This window comes from Cryptomeria japonica, chromosome 3 (genome assembly GCF_030272615.1).
Source record: "Cryptomeria japonica chromosome 3, Sugi_1.0, whole genome shotgun sequence".
In the NCBI taxonomy this organism is placed as follows: Eukaryota; Viridiplantae; Streptophyta; class Pinopsida; order Cupressales; family Cupressaceae; genus Cryptomeria; species Cryptomeria japonica.
The window spans coordinates 932,790,203-932,811,443 of record NC_081407.1 but is presented as its reverse complement, the minus strand read 5'-3'; the positions used below and the strand labels follow the sequence as shown (position 1 = coordinate 932,811,443).

Sequence of the window (21,241 nt, the reverse complement as noted above, 5' to 3'; positions counted from 1 at the left end):
TCCTTGAGGTAGCTAAGATGATTCTTGAGAAAGAAAGAAAAGAAGGAATTGATATTTCTGCTAGAGAGTTATTAGATAAAGTGAAGCTCATTTTCCTTGGAGAAGATGGAGTACCCACAGAGATGGAGCTTGATGCTATTCACTCATTCGCAGTTCTTGCTAGCAAAACTAGAGATTTCAGGCCAGATTGGGAGACGACTTTCACTACAAGCATGGATGAGATTAGTTATTTGGAGCATCATTTGGAGAATCTTCTAGAAGCACCTATTTCAAAGATAGAGTCAGCAACGTCCAGATTCATTCAATTGCGAGAAGAGAAAAGGATAAGGGCAACTTGATTCTAGAAGAAAGTTTGTTATGATCCCATGTGGCATTAATTTTCCTATTGGAGGATTTATCCTCGTATTTTGTACCAAATGGATGTCACATTCCCATTTGTTGGACATTTAATGCTTTGCAATAAATTAGGTATTTTGTAATAACAAACCCTAATTAGGGTTTAGGTGGCAAGATCTTGGCCCTTGATTTTGTTTTAATCTTGGCCATCCATTGTAATAAGGAGCTCTATATAAGCCCAAGCTCATTTCATTTGCATTATTAGAAATTAGAGAGATTAGAGATTTGAGAAAAGAGAGCAGAATTTCAGCATTAGGAGATCAATTAAGAGACTTTGAAGAATTGTTGTTCGATGTTTTCAGAATTAATAAAATCATTGAAGCATTGGTAACTTATTCAATTTTGAAGCATTTGCTTGGTTCTTCATATCTTTTGTGAGAGTTTATTTTAAAAAAACGAAAAAAATAAAAATTAGAATATAATTTGCTTTCAAGTTTTAGATGAGTGAAAGATGCATGCGTGATTGAAAGTGAAGCTCCATTATCCATACTACTAGCAGTGTGTTGATTGCATACTTGCCTTGTGTGGTCAACTGGAATCATTAAGCCTATACTTGACTTCGATTGCTATTTCATCATTAATATGCTTCATCTTGAAGGTGTTTATGTTTGAAGTTAGTGATTTGAAAATTGTTAAGCACTCCTTAGAATATTGCACTAGCGTTGTAAAGATGTTCAAAGATGTCGAAGCAAAGCTTAGTTGAGCTCACTTAAGATCGCCATTGCCTTGCATTCTTAGTTTAGGGTAGCATTCCTTAACCCTACTCCTTTTTCCCTTTTTTTAATCAACAAACAGTAGAGATAGGAAAAAGAGCGATATTGCAACATCATGTGAAAAATGTCATAACCATTAAAGTTGAAGCAAGAAAGTACGTAAGCCCCCTTGCAGGTACAACAAATCATCAACGTCATTGAAGCTATCTGACATGTTAAGACCTAGCATAAGAGGACCTTGGAGTCATCTCAAGTGATCCTTCACAAATCTTCAACATTTGAGTCTTTTTATCAAGAGAGGATAGAGTGCCATTGGTATTTTATTCTGTGCCTGATAGTGCATCAAAACACCATCAACAGTTCGTCAAGTTTGTTTAGTTGGAACAATTGCTCTTTCAACTCTGAAGACAACTTGAAGACAACCTGCAACTATGGAGTTTCAGACTGTAACAACAATGGAGTCCTCAAAAACCGCCCCCAAAATGGCTCCCAATTAAAATCGCCTAAGTGTGGGAGTGGCTTGAAATGAAAAATTAAATCTGGAATTGGAAGTTCCAGCCAGCAATGGTGTTTGAACAACCTCTAGCTATGGTGTCCAACTCAGATCTGAGTGTAATGGCAACCCCTTCATCAACAATGGTGCCCAGCAATATCAACAAAATCGCCCATGTGGCATAATCTGCCTTACAAACAAAATCGCAGCCCCTCTAATCATGGTGCCACCCTCCAAATTCGCCAAACCTGGCTCAACCAGCCACTTAGATCGCTGTGGCTCCTCTCTAATGGCAACGCCTAGGTCTGATTGGGCAAATAATCCTCTCCAATCTGCAACTGTCTTCAACAATGGTGTCGAAAAGGCAAAAATCGCCCAGCTGGGAACATCAATCAGCCTTAAAAAATTACTTCAATCAGTCACATCAGCAAGTATAATATTATTATATTGCTGGCCAGGTATATTTAAACTAGTTTTTACCTCAACATTCACCACACAAGCAATGTGGGATAAAACTTGCCTTCTTACACTTGCGTGGGAAAATTGATTTGCCTTGGAAAAATATTTTAATAAATAGTTATTTCCCAGCATCAAATAATTGTTGCTGGTCATTGAATAATTGTTGTCAAGGCAAAAGCAATTAAATTCTTCCACACTTGTATTTAAAATCGTCTTCATTTCTCAAATTTGGGCCAGTTGGGGAAAAGCACCCCATGTTTGGATAAAAACCCTCATTAAAAAATCATCATAACTCATCACAATTGCCCTTGGAAAAATCGACCCCCATCTAGATGCATAAAAATCCCTTCATTTCGCTCACTAAGTCAAAAATCCACTTTTGGGGGAAATCGACCCCCATCCGGATAGTTATCTTCATCAATGTCGGTCACAAAACACATTTTAGGGGAATTCGCCTTCCATCAGGATAATCATCCGCACTTAATTCCATTAAATTTGCTCATAGATTGACTTGGGTAAAAACGACCCCCATCAGGATAATTTCATTTGCATGAAACTTCATACTTCATTCTTGGGGAAATTCAACCGTCATTAGTATAATTTCAAACACTTAAACAAATTTTGGGCTTCTTGGTGGAAAAACATGGTCCATCAAGATAAATGTCAGGACACATGGGAAAAAATGCTCCTCATCAGGAATTTGAATGGGGAAAATCAGGGAAAATTTGGGGGAAAAACGCCTTCCATCTGGATAACTGACTTCTAGACCTCAATTAAAGGTTTTCCATCGGGAATTAGGTGACTCCCACACTCAAAAACATTTGGACATGTCAAATTTCATCACAATGCATCGGGACTTAGTCAAATTTATCTGAATATGAGTGAGAAAATTAGGATTTCATCGGGATAAAGTGCAATTTTGACTTAATTATCCTCCTAGGAGCAAAAAGACAACTCCTAAAGGGCCACTTGACGCTTAGGCACAAAAATGTCACCAACTTCGACACATTTAAACTCAATTACACTCAATATCCAGACTCAAACAAAATTAAGATCACACTAACAATCTAACATTTTGCATGCTTGATCCTACTCAAAACTCAAAAACCCTAATAGCACTTTAGGCATGATCATATCAAAACTTGAGACTCTAGCACTGAAAGCTCAAAACTTGTTAGCTGACTGCCAAAACCCTAAACTAATATGATGTAGAAAGCAAGAAGCATTTTATAAGCTTTGTACAAAATTCAATATTATATTGGATGTCTTTCTTATAGGAAAAGTTTTAGGGGTATTAGAAATTATTATTTTTCTACTAGTTTAAAATCATAAATTTATAAATATGCAAAATGATTGAATTATATTATTCATGCAGCTTGATTAGGAAACTTCTTCAAAAATGTTTTTAACTATTATTAGTGTTTGTTTTACATGGAATAACTTTCATGACATTCCTAGATACTATTTTGAGTTTTAGTGTTTCTAAGTTCTCCTTTTGAGAACACTTGCTGGATTTGATATTGGTTTCAATGGTCTACTGCTGTAATAATATTCAATGATTTGATCTTGTGTATATTCATGATTTAGCTTATCATATGGCTATTGTCTATTGTATATTGCAATGATACTTGCTTCTTGTTACAAATCTACTTCTAGGTGGGAAACACATACCTTTGGGTATCATGGAGATGATGGCAAGGTGTTTCATGATTCAGGGCATGGGATGCGGTTTGGCCCTACTTATACAACAGGAGATACAGTGGGTGCTGGCATAAATAAGGCATCCCAAGATGTATTTTTTACGTATGGAATTTTTTTTTAACACAAACAAATTAGCATATTGATTCTTTATAGTTTTAACATTAAATTGTTGCCAGATATAACCTCAAGGGATCTGTTGCATAAAACAGTTAATTTACAAATTTTCAGGTTACTTTCAAGATGATTGTTGTTATCTTTCTATGGAGTCTAATAGGCAAAAATTTGTGTTTGTTTGGACTTTTGATATGCAGAAAGAATGGAAAGTTTATTGGATCGATCACAAGGGATTATGAAGGGGTCTTGTTTCCTACTGTTGGTCTTCATAGCCCAGATGAGGGGTATGTTTTTCTGCTGTCATATAATTGAGTCAAATCTATTTTAGTTTTACAGTTATGTTGCCAATTCCAAGGCCATGTGAGATTTTATAAAGCTTGATCTTTTGGGCCATTGATGGCTTTAACTTTATGATGGGACTTGCTTTTACTGTGATTGAGAAGCTTAGTGAAGTTTGTATTTTCTGATCGTGGACATGATTTACTTATATGAAGAGTAGAATTGGAAATCTTTAATTTGATTAAGTATAAATAAAAGGAAAGCACCCATGCATATTTTGTCCATAAAAATAAACACTACAATTCAAGTTATAAATTGAAAACAGTTGGAACACAGCTTCAAGAAAATGCCACAGCACTCATATCACTCTGCAATATATTTAGCATTCTTAATGCTTTTTGACCTTCATTCTCAATTATTCCTGGAAGTTGTAACATTTTATCAAATCATGTGCAGTCTCTTATATAAATTAAGTGGGTAAAGGGTATATAGTTGGGGTTCATGGTGGTATTTATTGTTCCTGAGTTTGGAGTTGAGCTCTATGCCTGAGTATTATCTTGGGTGGACTGAATTTTTTTCATAAATATTTAGGAAATATAGGAGGAACCTTCATAAAATACCAGATAGATGGATAATAAATGTATGGGCATAGAAGCAAATATTTTATTGGGGAATATCTCAGCAATCTAAAATAGATATTTTTTTAATTTCTTGGCAAAATATCAGGAATCCAAAAAACCTAGTTTAAAAAAAAAGAAAAAGGAAATAATTGATATTTTTTTTAATTTATTTGGAAAATATCAGGAATCCTAAAAACCTAGTAAAAAAAAAGGAAAAAAGAAATAATTGATGTTTTTAACATTTAGAGTCACCCTGATTCCTAATTACATAGAAAGTGAGAGGGAGAGTAAATGAAAGGTACACCATTGACTTTGAAATATGGTTTTTTCTCATTATTTTTAAATCCTTACTTATACTGCACATAGCATGGTGTGTTAATACATAGTTCCACCTCAAAGTTTGAACCCTCAAAACCAATTACAAACTACAAAATACAGATGATAAGCTAATTTTTTGGGATTGTGTTGCTCCTTGCCCTAGTCCTCCAAATTTATCATTGTCAAAAGGTGAACCTGTTTGTCTCTGCGAATCCCATCAATCCTCCCGAACACAACTTTGTACCTATTTCCTGCACATAGAAAGAAGGGGGAAATTGTTGGGAATAGGGGTTTGCCTAATTCAAACCCCGGTTTAGGAATTAACCTTGAATTAAATAATGCAAAAACTGAAATAAATACTGGAAAGATATACATCAGATCTGCAATTGCTGATGATGATGCTTTGTTCTTTGAATGTAATCACATATGTTGTATGAAATGGTATGAACATGACAAAACCCTAATCACACACATGTTCTTGCATAGGAATGAGGTAATTTTGCTCCACAATGGTTGAATGATGAATATGCAGCCTTGAAGATCTCTGAAAATGCTTGATGATGAATGCTTCACGAATGCAAAAGTGCTAGGATATGTCCATTTATGATGCTTAGATGAAATTAGGTTAATGAAATGTCTTTATATAGGGGTTTTTAGGTAATTTATCAATTAGGATGACCTCCAACGGTCATGCGGGGCCATGGGGATCAAATCTTACTGGGGAGATATAGCACCTACCCCATTTTAAATTGGGGCTAGATTAGGAGGGACCATGGCGCCCCAGACCAGGATGCTCCATGCCCTAGTCTATAATGTCCCCTATTTATACACTGTCAATTCCCAAGAGCAACATCTATGTTACTACCTTCTATCACTAGTAATTGAGCATAACTAACTAATTCCTTGTAATATAACTCATGATACCATTATACCATGCCTAAACTTAAACCAATCTGACCCCATTCCTAGAAGAGGGCTTGGCTGCCTAGGGCGCTTGACACCACCTCTTTAATGTAGCCCAGATTACTAAAACTCAGTCCATTCAACCTTGGGGCCTGCAGCCCAGATTTCAGGAGGAGTCCTTTCACCCTTGGGGCTTTCTATTGAAGTGGTTTTACTTTGCCCTTCCCTAGCAGCACCCAAGATCTGCACTTCTCCTTTTCCATATTCTCCAATCAGGGCCCAAACAAAGGTAAAATGAGGTGGATATCCCATAGTAGGACCCACAAAAGGCAGTTCATGGCCTCAAAGATGGAGAATAGGCACAAAATGGACCTAGAAAGGTGATGAGGGTAGGACACACTAAAGTAGGGGCACAAACATGAGGCGTGAATTGGCCCGACAACAATTTACGACATTATAGATATAAAGCATTGCAATTGTGGAATAAGATTTGATAGCCTTTCTAAAACATTGAATTAATTTGTTGATGTGCGTTTTGTGACACTTCAAACACGGAATAAAGTATTGAATACTCTATCCTCTCTTGAACAAAATCTTCCCAAATGCTAAGCTAGGTGATCAATTGAGATGACTCCAAGGTTTATATTGTTAGGTCTTGACACATGGATAGACTCAATGGTTGATGTGATTGCAGGTAGACTTAATTGCTCTAGGAGATGATCACTTCAAAACTAGGAAAATGCCTTATGAGTTTGATTATACTTTGGAATGTTTTTTTCAGTGAAGTTCTTTGCTTACCACTACTAATGACTTATATAAAAAAAGTGAAAAAGGAATAGGGCTTGAGAGTTCCTAATCAAATCCTAGAATGCAAGAGACGATGAATGACTTAGTGAAACTCAACCATGCTTTGTTTCGCCATGCAATGAACAACTAGGCAAAGCTGGTGTGATCTTCTAAGGAAAGCTAATGATGTTCAAATTACTACCAACAATCATCAACCCCATTGTTGACGTGTATTTTGTACACTATCGAACACAGAATAAAATACCCAAGGGTACCTTATCCTCTCTTGAGTAAAGCCTCTGAATGCTGAAGATATCGCGAAAAGGATCAATCAGGGTGACTTCAAGGTTCTTCGTTGTAGGATCTCTACGTGTGGATAAGCACCAGTGGTCGTTGTGAATGCTGTTTCTTCAAGGGGTCTTACGCACTTTCAAAGCTGGTCTGTGTCGCTCTCACTCGACTGCAGGAACAGGATTTTTCCTAATACTAACAAATTCTCAAAAAAGATCAAAAGATAGGGTTTGCAAGAGATGAATTCTAATCTAATCCTAAGAATGACTCAATGTAGGCTAGACTTGGTAAGATTCTACCAATTTCAGTATTGCCAAGGAATTACAACTTTACTGGAATTGATGCGATCTTCTAAGGTGATTAGTGATTTTCAAATCATCAAGAATTATAGATACTACCATAAAGATACATATCAATAGTTCAATAATGATTGAAGGTTCAAGCAATCTAAATATCTCCAGTTGACCACACAAGGCATTCTTACAATCAGTAAGAAGCTAGTGGTTTGGAACGTGAATCTCACCAAAGATCAAGCGCAACACTTAGTCCTTCAAACTTAAATACTACTTCGACTAAGAATGATTCAAGAAAGTAAACAACCATGAAGATAGCCACAAGAACTGCAATAAAACACTATAACTTCAATATTTTATTGATCTCAAAGCCAAAATAGACAACAATTGTTCGAAATTCTTTCTTCACTACTCAATCTTGCTACAAAATAACTTTCTTCTCTCCAAAGCTCTAACTATTATCTATCTCCTTCACATCTAATTTCTAATGACAAAATGAAAATGAGTGAGGGTATATATAGCATCCTCAATTACAATGAACGACCCAGATCAAAAGAAGATCAATGGCTGAGATTCTGACACCTAAACCCTAATTAGGGTTTGTTACAAAAAGTTCCCCTTTTAGATGAACATTATTAAATGCATAGCCAAATATTTAATTGGCACAAAAGTCGAGGAAACATAGACCAATGATAATTAAGATGCCACATCATTCTATAACAACCTTTCTTCTAGAATCTTATTCCCTTTCCAATGTTCTTTCTTAGCATATGCAACGAATCTGGACACAATTCCTTCAACCTCAGCAATGGGAATCTCAGGAAGATTCTTCATGCGTTCCTCCAAGTGGATAACCTGATCAAAGGCAGTGAGAAGAGCAGCTTCCCATCCAGGTTCGAGTTCTTTGATCTTCTCAATCAGGAGCATAGTAGTGAACATTAGATCCCGTTGCTCATCTGTGATGACATTCTCATCTTTGCAAAAGATGACTTTGACTCTTTCTTCCAACTCTTGAAGGCCCACATCCGTCTCAACTTCGATCCTCCTGCCAAGAATGGTACACAACACTGCAAACACCTTATCCTGAATTGGATGGATGACACCCTCAACTTGATTGCATTTGGTGCTGATGTCCTCGAAAAGAACCTCTTTCATCTGGAGTAGAGTTGACCACTGAAGTAGGTTATGAGCTCCTCCATCCATTATCCTTTCTTGTGCTAGGATCTTCCTTGGTGTTTGCTTGATTACTTGCAGAACAGGAATGATAACATCTCTAGTGTGAGCGAAAGCGGCTACAGTTATCATTAGATTGTGGACGATCTCAAGGACCTGGATAGCTCGGTGGATCGTTTTCATCATTCTTGTTGTAAATTCAACAGCTACCGTGTGGGATTTGTCAATCCAAGAGCTCATAAGCTGAACCAAGCTCTTGATTCTTTCTACCTCGCCAACTGATTCAAGGGGAAGTGCTTGCACAGGAGACACTGCTGGATCCTGATGTCCCAAGGGCTGATTGAGATGGCTAAAGTAACCTCTCCAAGCACCTCTCTCTCTCTCAAGCTTCCTATTCTTTTCCATTTCTTCTTTAAGTTTGCCCTTAAGTGCTTCAAATGAATGGGTTGCCTCATCCATTGCTTGTTCAGTAGTGAGCGGACCAAGCTCAAATGTTTCTACATCATATTCTTCTGCAAGAATTTCACCTTCATACTTGTCCGCTACTGGTGTAGCTATTTGCAATTTCTTGGATCCTGTCTCATCTCTGATCACCTTGGACATCTTGGTGGCCTTCTTCTTCTCCGTTACTTCTTGAGAATTTCCTATAAGGCTCTCTATGTCAATTACATCATCTTCATCTTCAATCACAATCACCCTCGTTAGTCTCTCCTTAAACCAATTCGGGATGGTGGATCTCGTCTCTCTAACTTGTATTTCTAGGAGATGTCGCTTCATCATCATTCTTCTCTTCATGTAGCTCATCAACTTGGGGAGATTGACTTGATGAATACTGAGGGGTCTGCCCCTTTTCAGGTTTATCATTCTGTACCATGGACTCCATAGATTCATCAACCTCAGGCACCGTCTTCTCTTGTCCTTTAGCTTGACTTGCCTTCTTTCCATGTCGAGAAGATGTGCCTGATGAGCGATCTCGATTGGCCTTTTGCTTCTTCTTGGAGGGTTCTCTTTTCTCAGGTCTTTCTTTCCTCTTTGCGCCTCTAGGATGAGAATTATCTTCACTTACGCTCGCTCCTGCTTCTTCTGGTCTTTTCTCCAAAGTAAAAGTCATTGGTATGCTTTGCTCTCTTAGCTTCTGATGTTGTACATCCACCCATTTGTGAGTACATGACAAAACTGGAGCCATTAAAGCTCTCAAGTCCAAAACCTCAGGTTCATTCCAATCTACCTTCATTGCTTTGTCTTCTTTGTCATAAGATGACTGGAGATGTCTACCGCTATCTTGTGCTTGATCAGCTACCCTATAAACTTTGCATTTCCTGACGAGATCTAAGGGTAGCCTGGAATGCATCTTTCTTTTAACCTCTAAATCACTTGAGAGATTCATCCAAAAGTCCTCTACCTGAAATTCGTGTTTGTACTTCTTACCGTCTCCTCCATATAACCATGAGGATCAAAATTCTCCCTCGAGGCAAAGAATGTGAATGAATATAAAGCCAATTCCTTCTCTGCATCCTCCAAGGCTTGAGTATTAGGACATACCTCCACTGAATTCCCCAATATGATGGGCACGGGAACTCCATGTCCATGCTTGTGTCTGGATGCCATTGCATAATCTGCCAACTGTCTAGTCACCTCAAGTAGCACTATCCTGTTTGTCGGATACCTCGGCAACATGTAGGGAGGTGAAGGAAACCCATGAACTCTGATATATGTAAACTTTTGAAACTGGATGAACCATGCACCATACTTCTTCACAAGTTCTTGTGCATCCAGAGATAGTCGATTATGAATTCCACCTTGCAATATCCTAGTGATGTTCATCGTGAAGGTGTCATTGACTAACTTGTAGTCACCTCTAGGAGGATGATGCAAATGAACATAAGAGTCACAAACTCTCACCTCTCCGGGTCCTCTTCCGATCACTCCTCTGTGAGGTAGCCCAGCATATTTGAAACTTCGAATCAGGGCATATATGACATATGAGCTCATGTGGAATGATTTAGTAGGTCTTAGCCTTCTCAACTGCACATCCAGACAATGGCTAATAATTCTAGCCCAATGAATCGTTCCTTTTCCTTGGACTATCACTTGGATGAAGTAGAACATCCACCTTTCGAAGTAGAAGGCCTGAGGAGCCCCTGTAACTCGATGGAGCAAAGTTATCAAATCTCTGTACTCCTCCTGGAAGTCGATCCTATGTGGTGTGTTGGGAATCTTGCTCAGGCGAGGACGACTTTTGAGCAACCAATTCTTATTGATGAGATTCAGGCAAGTGTCGGGATCATCCTCATACATTGACTTGGCTCCTTCTAAACTTTTGTAAATCATATCTTTATGCTCTGGGAGATGGAGAGCCTCACTTATAGCCTCCTCTAAAAGGTAAGCCAAAGTGTTTCCTTCCTTGGATACGATCGATCTTGATTGTGAGTCATAATGGCGGGCACACTCGATCATCAGCTCATGACACTGGACTGCTGGAGGGAAACCGGCCGCCTTGATGATGCCACTTTCAATTATCTTCTTTGCGACAGGTGATGGCTTGCCAATGTAGGGGACCTCTCGAAACTTCTTCACACTGAAGTTTCCTAAGTTGGTATCTCCGATATTGCTCCATTTGGACACGATCTTGGTCTCCAATTCTTCGTTCCTCTGATCTTCCTTCATGAGAGCTGGATGACTAGTAGATGCTCCTGCCTTTGGAGTCACCATCTTGACACCTACACAACATTTCATAATTAGTAATATATCTTGAAGCATAGAAATATAGGGTAGAAAGGAAGATTTAAGATTTTAATTAGGAAACCTCATGATAAATGTTGAGTTATCATTTCCTAATTAACTACGCCAAACTTAGAATTTTCAAAACAAAGTTCAAAATTCAAATCTTCAACAATGGTGTTAGGTGATTTCGCCATACCTCCTCTTGAGTACTAACTCTAAGAAATGATGCAAAAATAGGTGAATTTTGCTAGGCAAAATGTAGATCAAAGCTCTCCCTTGAATAAAATGCGCCTCCTTTAGCCTTCACAAGAATCAACTCCACCTCCTTCTAGCCTCCAACACTTGAAAGAAAATCGCCCCAAGCAAACCAGATTTTGCACCTTTAATCAGCCTTCCAAATTCGCACTTGAAGCAATGATTGAATGATTAAATTTGTGAAAAAACACCTCCAATATATAGAGCGCTCACCACCTTGCTCCCCCTAGGCCGACTTGGCAAAATTAATAAAAATAAGACCTTAAGCGCTCCATATTTAATTTTGATTTAATAAAGAATTAATTTTAAATGCCTCCAAGATGGAAGTTCGATTTTTAAGGCTTAAAATTAATTTATTCAATGCCAAAATGTCTTTTATTAAATGCCAATTTAATTTAATTTTTTCAAATGCTTCGAAGTTAGCAATTTTGTCTATCTAATGCAATTTGGAGGATATTAATGCTCAAATATGGTAAAAATAAAGAATGCAACTAACTTTGCCCTAGACCCTTGGCAAGGGTTAGGAGCGAACTTTCAATTTAGGCCTTGCATTCCTCATTTTTCTTGTCCAAAACTTCATCTAGGCATTTAAATGGCATTTCTTATTGGAGTTTTGAATTTGATTTCATTTGATCTTTAGGAGGAAAATGTATTAGGACCTTTTCGCCCTGGACCCTTAGAGAGGGTCAGGAGCGATTTTTCAATTTTGCTCTTAATCCTTCATCTTTTAATTGCCAATTCTCCTTGTGGGGTAAGCGATGATCTCCTTCATCCATTCCATACATGTTTAATTTGTTTTGCAAGGCAAAATAGGTGCTCCAAAGATTTTCGCTCTGGGCCTCCAGTGAGGGTCAGGAGCAACTTTTGCAATTTAGGCTAGGATCATCAAGCTTTGGAGGTAAATCCTTGTTCGTCACGTTTTGGAGGACCCTTCCACCTTAGCACAACCTTGCCTTATCGCAATCTCGAAGGGAAGTTGTTGGTTTTGTAAATTTCGCCCTGGGCCTTCAGTGAGGGTCAGGAGCGACTTTGAGTCTTTTGTGCAAATTCTTGATCACTTCAACTTCAAATTACCTTCAAGGTGTAGAATATCATTCTTCACTCCCCATTGAGTCTTGAGAACAAAAAAAATCATCTCGAAATGTAAGGAAAATGGGCACACTTGGAAATTTCGCCCTGGACCCTTGGAGAGGGTCAGGAGTGATTTTCCCTATTGTCATCAAAATTTGCACTCCTAGCATCTCAATTCCACTTCAAGGCATTTCAAACACTGTTTCTACCTTGCCCCTAGGCTTAGCTTTGCTCAATTTTGGAGAAAAGGTTGGATATTAGGTTTTTCGCCCTGGGCCCTCACTGGAGGTCAGGAGCGATTTTTCAAATTCAAGCTTATCCATCTTTTGTTAGCCCTCCAAATTATCTTCAACGGGCAAAACACACCCTTCCTCATTCATTTCAATCATAAAATCGCTTTATCCTTGCAAGAAAATCACACATTTGAAAATTTCGCTCTAGACCTTCAGAGAGGGTCAGGAGCGAAATTTGCCATCTAGACCAAAATACTCCACCTTTCACCATGAAATGTCTCTGCTAGGGAAAATTTCATCTTGTTTCACGTTATGAAGAAGTCCAAGTCCAAGAAAGGTCCAAAAAATGTGCATATAAAGAATTTCGCCCTAGACCTTAAGAGAGGGTCAGGGGCGAATTTACTCCTCTTGGGCAAAACTCCTTCAATTCATCATTTTCAATCAAGTCTGGATACCTTATCACGCTCATTTCATCCTCCACCATGCCTTTGATATCTCAATTTGACCAAATAAGGCCAGGAATGATTCCAATAAGCTTTTTCGCCCTGGGCCCTCAGCAAGGGACAGAGGCGATTTTGATGATTCCAACAAGATCCTTCATCATTTTAAGTTAAAACTCCTTCAGGCGGGTGGAGAAAGTCATTCGTTTTCCATTCATGCTCAACACTTGGTCCTTTTTCACTGCCAAATGAGGGAAATCAAAATTTCGCCCTGGGCCCTTAGCAAGGGTCAGGAGCGATTTTTCCCTTAACCTTCAAAATTCATCATTTTTTATGCCTTAAATCTTCAAAAGCATCAAACCACGTCCAATCATCCCTCCTGGAGACCTTGCACAAAACAAATTAGAAAAGTCAGTGACAAATATGCTTCAAATAACATGTTCGCCCTGGACCCTCAGCAAGGGTCAGGAGCAATTTTACCCTTTCTGGCTAAACTATTCAAAACTTAAGTCTCCAATCACTTCACAAGGCAGAGTCAGGTCATCTTCAAGGTCAGGAACCAGTTAGCAAGCCTATCAAAAACAAGAAATTGCATTCAGGATAAATTTCGCCCTGGGCCCTCAGTAAGGGTCAGGAGCGATTTCTCTGTTTCAGGCATCATCTTACTTCCAAAATTTGATCAAAACTTACCTAGGCAAGAACACACAATTTCACCTTCAAAATGCTAACACTTAGTCAAAATTTGGATTTTACCTTAAAAAACCCTGATTAAACCTAACCTAAGACCTACTTGACTCCGCTGAAATGCCTACCTTACTTCAATCGCCTCAACTCTTCGGGAGGACACTTAATAACTTTCAAAATTTGACTGGACTCTGCTTGAGTAACACCCGAAAGAAACCCCTAAGGTTTAGCCCTAGCCCAGACAGACAACTCACTCACTCAAAAACCTAAAAGCAGAGAGAAGAACAAGCAACACAAAAGCGAAAAAGAGGGGGTCCCCATTCTAATGGGGCGATGTGTGAAATGGTCACAACAGGTATGCATATCAATGAGTGAGAAGCAATCAAAGTTAAGCTTATTTTTAAAGGTTCAGACTAACCACACACTACAACTTATAATCTACAAATTGTAAATGGTATGAACATACGAGTTTCACAAGGAATCATCCACAATAAATTTTATTCAACTAAAGTAACTCAAGCAAATATAAATTAACTTGAGAAGATAGAAAACCATGCAAATACTCCAAGATAGCATATAAAATCACCAAGCTTCAATGTCTTATATCAATTTGGCAGCACTATAGTAACAATTCTCCAAAGTCTCTTATGAGATACAAATGAAATGAGCTAGCTTATATAGAGCTCTGATTACAAAAGAAGGGCCAAGATTGATCTAGAATCAATTGCCAAGATTAAACCACCTAAGCCTGATTTAGGGTTTACAGAAAATCATTATTTGCTTTGCAATGAAAATGGAATATTCTCCTCATCACCAACTACGAGGAGCAAGAGCCAATGAGAAAATTAGATGACACCTAATCATCTAACAAACTATCTTCTAGAATCCGATTTCCCTTATCTCTTTCTTTGGTTCCATGTAATATCCCCTGCAGTTATGTAACTGAAATGTGTAGGGAATATTGTCAAACAGTTGCCTGATTTCCTGCTGTTCTAGTTTCAGACTGTATAACCTGCGCATTATGCAGTTTTCTGGACAGCTGTATAATCTTGCATGTTATGCAGTTTAAACTGATATAATACTTCAGACTTGTTTTGATAGCATTAACTTCGATTAACAATCAAAGATAACTTGCAAAAAGCTACTAAACAAGAAGATAACCCTCTAGGACAAATGTGCAATTATTCTGATGCAAATACATGAATCATAATGTAGAAAATGTACACCTACAGCTGACTGATATTTTGACAAACAATTGGCAGACAATCATGTAACAACATATAGACTAAATGCAGCCTTATAATTCCCTTTATTAGAAGGCAATAGACTTATTACAAATATCTAAATAAGGGCCAAGACTTTTGGCTTTCAACAAATAATTTCAGAATGTCTGAGTACAATGGCAGCCATGAATACATTCATACAAACTGAAAGAATACAATGAAATCTCAATGCCAAAAGAACCTGGAATGTAGTGCCTACGTCTGTGATTGAAGAAGCAAGCAATATCTTTCCACTTTGAGCCTCCCCTTAGCCAAATCAAATTATTACTCCAAATGGCCCCTGCTGCAGATGTAAATGACAGTAACTAATTATTGACAGCTCCTTGGACTCCTTTCAAGCCACGAATACCATTTGTGAACTCCTCAAATGTGGGCGTCCCAATCTAAGAGGAAATCAATGCATCACAATGATGATACAAGCAAAATCGTGGGATATAGCTGACTGGTTCGATTTGCTTCAGATCTGATATGTAACCTGAAATCACTCCAATTCTCCTCCAAAAAATACTTCTAGATGAATCACCTTGCCTCTTCAAGTGAATCGATGCACATAGTTATCCGAATAATAATGAACTGAATACCCTCCAAAGCCATCTACCATGAAGATGCCATGAAAACTCAGTAAGCACAAATATGAAGGACGAATAATGTCTGAGATAAACTCAGTGAGCTGGGAGGTGGAATTAGCATTAATGAAGCACAATCAATGAAATCCTTCCATACCAAGATGTCTCCATTTACGTCACAAATCTGAACTTAAGCTGAGTTGGCCTTTGGCCACAATTAAGCACAATTGAGATGACTGAAGTATCACATCCTCAAATGCAACCCTTCAAGAGATCTTTCACTCCCCAAGTTATGCTATCAATGGGAGTTTTTGTTCCCAAAGACAAGAGATCTGCAGAAACACTTTGGCTCCACAAAACCCAATCAATTCAAATATCAATTCCTGGCTGCCTTGAAGCTCAATTAGATCTCCCTTTATACTTTTTTTTTCAGTCTTGTTGACGTGTTTTTTAGAATTACGCCAAACATAGAGTAAAGTTTCCAACGGTCACTTCACTCTCTCTTGTTTAAAATCAAATCGTATGCGAAGATTGTAAAGAAAGATCAAACGGCTAATCTCAAGGTTCCTTTCTTGCGTGGACGTGACTCACTTAGTTGATGGGTTTGCTGCTAACCCAAGGGGCCTTACGTATGCTCACATAAGATTTTAGCCAACTTGCGGGTTCAAGGATTTCTATGCGAATTATTTGCAATGAAAGCTCTGTTTTTTGGATTTTTTGGGTTTAAAATATGCGGAAGTAAATGAGTGAAGGGTTTAGAAAACTAGGCTAAGACTAATCTAACCCTACGAACAAGGAGACAGGATCACTCATGCAAAGTCAAACCACGCTTTGTTTTGCCAGCAGAGCACAACTATGCGAAGGTGGTGCAATCTTCAGAGGGTGTGTAGAGGGTTTTCAAATCACCAACAAAGACCATCAAGTCGAACAATCTTCATTGATAATTGAAGTTAGCGCACACAGATAATAGGCTCAAGCTAACTTTGCAAAGTGTGCAACAATCAGCTGCACACAAAAAGTATGAGCTCAAACTCTGCAACAAATAATCCTATCAAATCCAGTTCTTCTAACAACATAAAGAAAAATCTATTCTAATTGAAGAGAGCAAGACCATGTGGATTGCTAAAATAGAACAAGAATACACCATAAAAAATCGAACAATGTATTAAGTTGGCTACTTCAACAATCTTAATGCAACAATCTCAGAAAACAATCTCTCCTTTACAAATGAGGGGGGTCACCCCTTTATATAGGCTTCTGGCCTTGGCTACATGCAAACCCTAATTAGGGTTTCACCCTAAAGATTCTCCACTCAAGATGCAACAAGGTGGGAATCAGCAATTAATACCCACTAAGCCTATATACAATTAATTCAAATTAGCCCAAAAATGGCATCCATTTATGCATTAAATGCACCCCATTACATCAAATTTGCCCAAAATACCATAAATATTCCTTATGCAACCATAAATGCCCATCATTCTTCATGTGTCGACTGCATGCAAAGGGAATCTGTCATAAAATCATTAATATGGCGGCTGCATGCAAAAATATTCTTCATGCATTCAACATGCATTGACCAGGCCGCCACTAAGTCAAAATATTCTAGCAGTAAATGAGCCACCACTACTTAGTCAAAAGATTCTCGTCCAAGAATGGATGACCATTATCCCTCTCCTTAATTGCATATGTGATGAACTTAGTGATGACAACTTCCAGCTCTCCTACGGAGACACTTGGCACGCTTTCAATGTCAAACTCCATCAAGGTGATTTCTTCCTCGCTCTTGGAAAAGAAGCTTTGACATTACACAATCATTTCCTGTGCCTTATTCATTGTGTTGGAAAATGAGGAAACATTCTGAAAATCTTCCTTAGAAAAGGAACCTTCATGTTGTGCTCGCATACACACCCCGTCAGTTGACAGGGGACCCCCCTAAATTTTGTCTGCCTGTGCGGGAGAAATGGATGCTTCTGCAAATACCTTTCATACCTCAAAGCCAAATCACCCGAGATTGCTGTGAATCAAATCGTCCAGAGTCTTCAAGTTCAAGAAACTCCAGAAGTTGAAACTAGCAAATCGCGTAGGACGCGTTTTAACTTTCAATTTTTGTAAAATGGCCTTAAAGGCCGAAAAATTGAAAATGCTGAAAATATGAGGTAAAGGCGCAAATTTTAAGATAAATAAAGTTCGAAAACTCCCCTCAATCGCCGAAGTTCGACAAACCATGTAAAATCACCGAGGTTTGCACGAAGAGGAAAATCGCCCAAATGCCTAGGAGGGGAGAATTTCGGACTTCCAAGCCAAATTGAGCGAAATTTGTAGAATCTGGCGAAACTGGCAAAGGGTCCGAAGTTTCAAAAAGTTGCCAAAATTGCCTAAAAACCCAATTTTGGACCCAAAGGCCAAAATGTTAAAACTTCAAAAGGTTAAGAAATTGCCAAAATCGCCCAGGGGGCCGAATTTCGGACCTTAGGGCTAAAATTTCAAAAAACTCAAAATTTCCCAAAACTGGCTTAAGGTCCGAAAATGCTTGGAAAGTTTGCAAAAGACCCCAAATGGTCCGAATTTCACTTGAGTCCCCAATTTCGGACCCTGGAGCCGAAATTCAATATGATAAAGTTGCAAAACATGCCAAATGGTCCGAAATTTTGGAAAGTTTGCAAAACGGGCTTAAGGTCCGAAATTCTTCTAAAATTGCAAAATATGCCTTATGGTTCGAAATTTGGGTAAAATCGCCAGAAGGCGTTTAAGGTCCAAAAACTCCAAAGTTGGCGAAAATCGCGAAAACTCCGAAGTTCATTTAAAAATCGCGAAATGTGCCTTGAGCTCCGAAGTTCTCCAGGTCGCCAAAAGGCGTTAAGTCTCCAGGTCGCCAAAAGGCGTTAAAACCCCGAAATCCCAAAGGGCGTGAGTGGTCCGAAGTTTATTTAAAAAGTTGCGAAACATGTCCAAAGGTCCGAAATTCATTGAATTTGCAAGAATAGGCAAAAGGTCCGAAGTTTTTTAAGTTCGCAAAATGTGTTAAGTGGTCCGAAAACGCCTTGGTAAAACGAAAACATTTAAAGCTCCGAAAATCGCCAAAGACGCGAAAATTGCGAGGGATGCAACAGCCCCGAAGTTTGTGTAACTTGCAGAAGGCGCCCAATGGTCCGAAGTTCGTCCCTAGGGTTTTAGAAAATGCAGTTTGAAATTTGCAGAATAGCGCCAATGCTCCGAAATTTGCCATAAACTTCAAAAAACTGCAACGCGAAGAAGCAATATAGGGAATTCGAAGTTGATAAACCTCCCCCATTCTCCAAAATTCACTAGAAAATGCATGAGTGTTAGGATTTTAAAATTTGCAGGAGCTCTTCAAACCTCTAGAATCGCGCTATAAGAAGTTTTCAAAACGCCATAAACCCATTCAAAATGCCCAAGACTCCAAAGGTAAAATCACGTAGAAGTAAATCGCCCAAACACTATCAAGACCAAGTATCATATTTCACATTCGAAAAGAAAGGAGAAGCATTTTCAAGATACATCTCACAAAGAGCTTCTCAAGCCAGGCGTCATAATTAAATTTAATATTTGTTAAAATTAATTAATTAATTTTTCAAATTGATTTATTAAAATGAAATTGATCGTTCGCAGGTCGCGGGACGTCATTGGAGAACCGGGAGAAAAACCTGAAACGCAAATCGAAGAAGGATCGCAATCAAGGCCAGGCGCTGAAGACTGGAAAAGAAAAGATGCAAGAGCGCGAGAACAACCGAGCATTGGGAAGCGTGCCACCAGACCACAAAGCTGAAGTCCACCACTGGGACCAAAGACCAAAGAACACTCTGAATGCCGCAAGTCTATGCATTGTCAAGAAAGTGCACAACTGGATTTGAGTCCAGAAATTCAGTTTTAAAACTGAAACTGCTTTATTGTAAACTGCCTATGGGTCCCTCACAAGATATTTTTGTGGATAACTATTCCCAACCACCAAGAAGATTGGATAGACCTGAATTAAAGCCAAATAGTGGCAGGTAGTTGAGATAGTTGCTAGTTGGATAACTGAGAATTAATTCGGCATGGGTTAAGGCTACCAGCTTGTGAAAGGCAGATTAGGGCCCTTGGATGCAGTCCATTCTAGCCTTAGATTCGAATTGTAATATCTATAAAAGGCAGAGGCCTTTCTTTTGTAAAGAGTTAGATGGTTAGATAGTGAGATGGTTAGATAGTTAGATTGCAAGAGTTAGAATAGGTTAGATCTTAGCAGTAGCATAGAGATATTGCAGAAATTGTTGTAATAGGCAGCTGAAATCAATATATAGACATTGAATTGGTGTTTATTGTCTTGTTTTCATCCTGTTTGCATGGTTTCTCTCAGCATTTTAGATAGATCTTTCTATTTTGGGTGTGCAGGTATTTGATAGATTCAGGCTCATACCATTGAGGATATACTGATTGTGTATCCTTTTGTATGGTTAACCTGAGCCTTTAATTGTGCTTAGTTCAATTGCAGGTGTTCGTCTGAGCTGCGCCAGAATTGGGTGCTTAGCCGTGCGTCTCCGGTCTGAAAATCTTCCAAGTCCCTTTGAAGATTGCACCATTCCTGCAAGGTTGTGAGCTATTCTGGCCAAGCAAGAATTGGTTATGTTGAATCCGTCTACCCGCATACCCGTGTTGTTAGTTTTAGATCTCCTAACCCTTGCCTTTTGCTCTTTATTGTGTAATTCGAGAATCACAGCAGACCAGTTTGTTGCAAATCGCAAGTCCCCTTGTGTTTCCAGCATAAACACATCAGACCACTGAGAGATCTCGTAGTCAAGACCTGACAAAAGAAACCTTGAGGTTGTCCCCTTTGATCAAATATAAAAAAAATAGCATTAGGGACTTCCTTATCTCAAGAGAGGATAGGATACTCAGTTGGTTATTCTATTCTGCGTTGGCCGTATGGAGTTTGCAACAATGCGATTTCAGACACGTCAACACTACGAAGAACAACTCATGTAGCTGGGACTTCAAGGAGTTCATCGTTACTTCATCCTCATTGAGCCTCTTTGCGAACTGTGCTTCGATCACATTGATCACTTCCTCCTGCACCCTTCTAATTGAGTCTTTCAAAGCTAAAGACTCCATGCTGAATTTTTCAAAGGTATTCCTTCTGAAGAAAACGACGCATAACCATTGGGAAAAGTCATAAACCTTGTTCTCCTGAATTACTTTCCCATCAATTAGTGTTTGCTTCGGGATCTTCATTAGAGCCCTGAGTCGCGGAATGGCTAAGTCTTGACAAACCTTCCACTATCTCCAATCTGTTTAGAAGGGCCACAAGTCTGGTATGAAGCTGAGCCAAATCTTCAATGAACTTTCTAGCCCTATTAACACGTCTTCCACCCATTCCCTGGAACTCTGGGCCATCACTCTGATTACTTCTATGTCGTCAATGACTTCCTTAGGGAGAGAGGAAGGAGGA

The 21,241-nt window shown here is 38.7% G+C and overlaps 1 protein-coding gene across 4 annotated transcripts in view; it reads left to right on the top strand.

Moving 5' to 3' along the window:
• LOC131040516 (ran-binding protein M homolog) overlaps positions 1-21,241 on the top strand; it is a 162,671-nt gene that overhangs the window by 62,370 nt on the left and 79,060 nt on the right. For all 4 annotated transcript variants that reach the window (XM_057973482.2, XM_057973470.2, XM_057973464.2 and 1 more), the window contains exons 4-5: positions 3,718-3,864; positions 4,074-4,160. In XM_057973482.2, the coding sequence (XP_057829465.1) occupies positions 3,718-3,864; positions 4,074-4,160 (234 nt within the window). The remainder of the gene's footprint in view (positions 1-3,717; positions 3,865-4,073; positions 4,161-21,241) is intronic.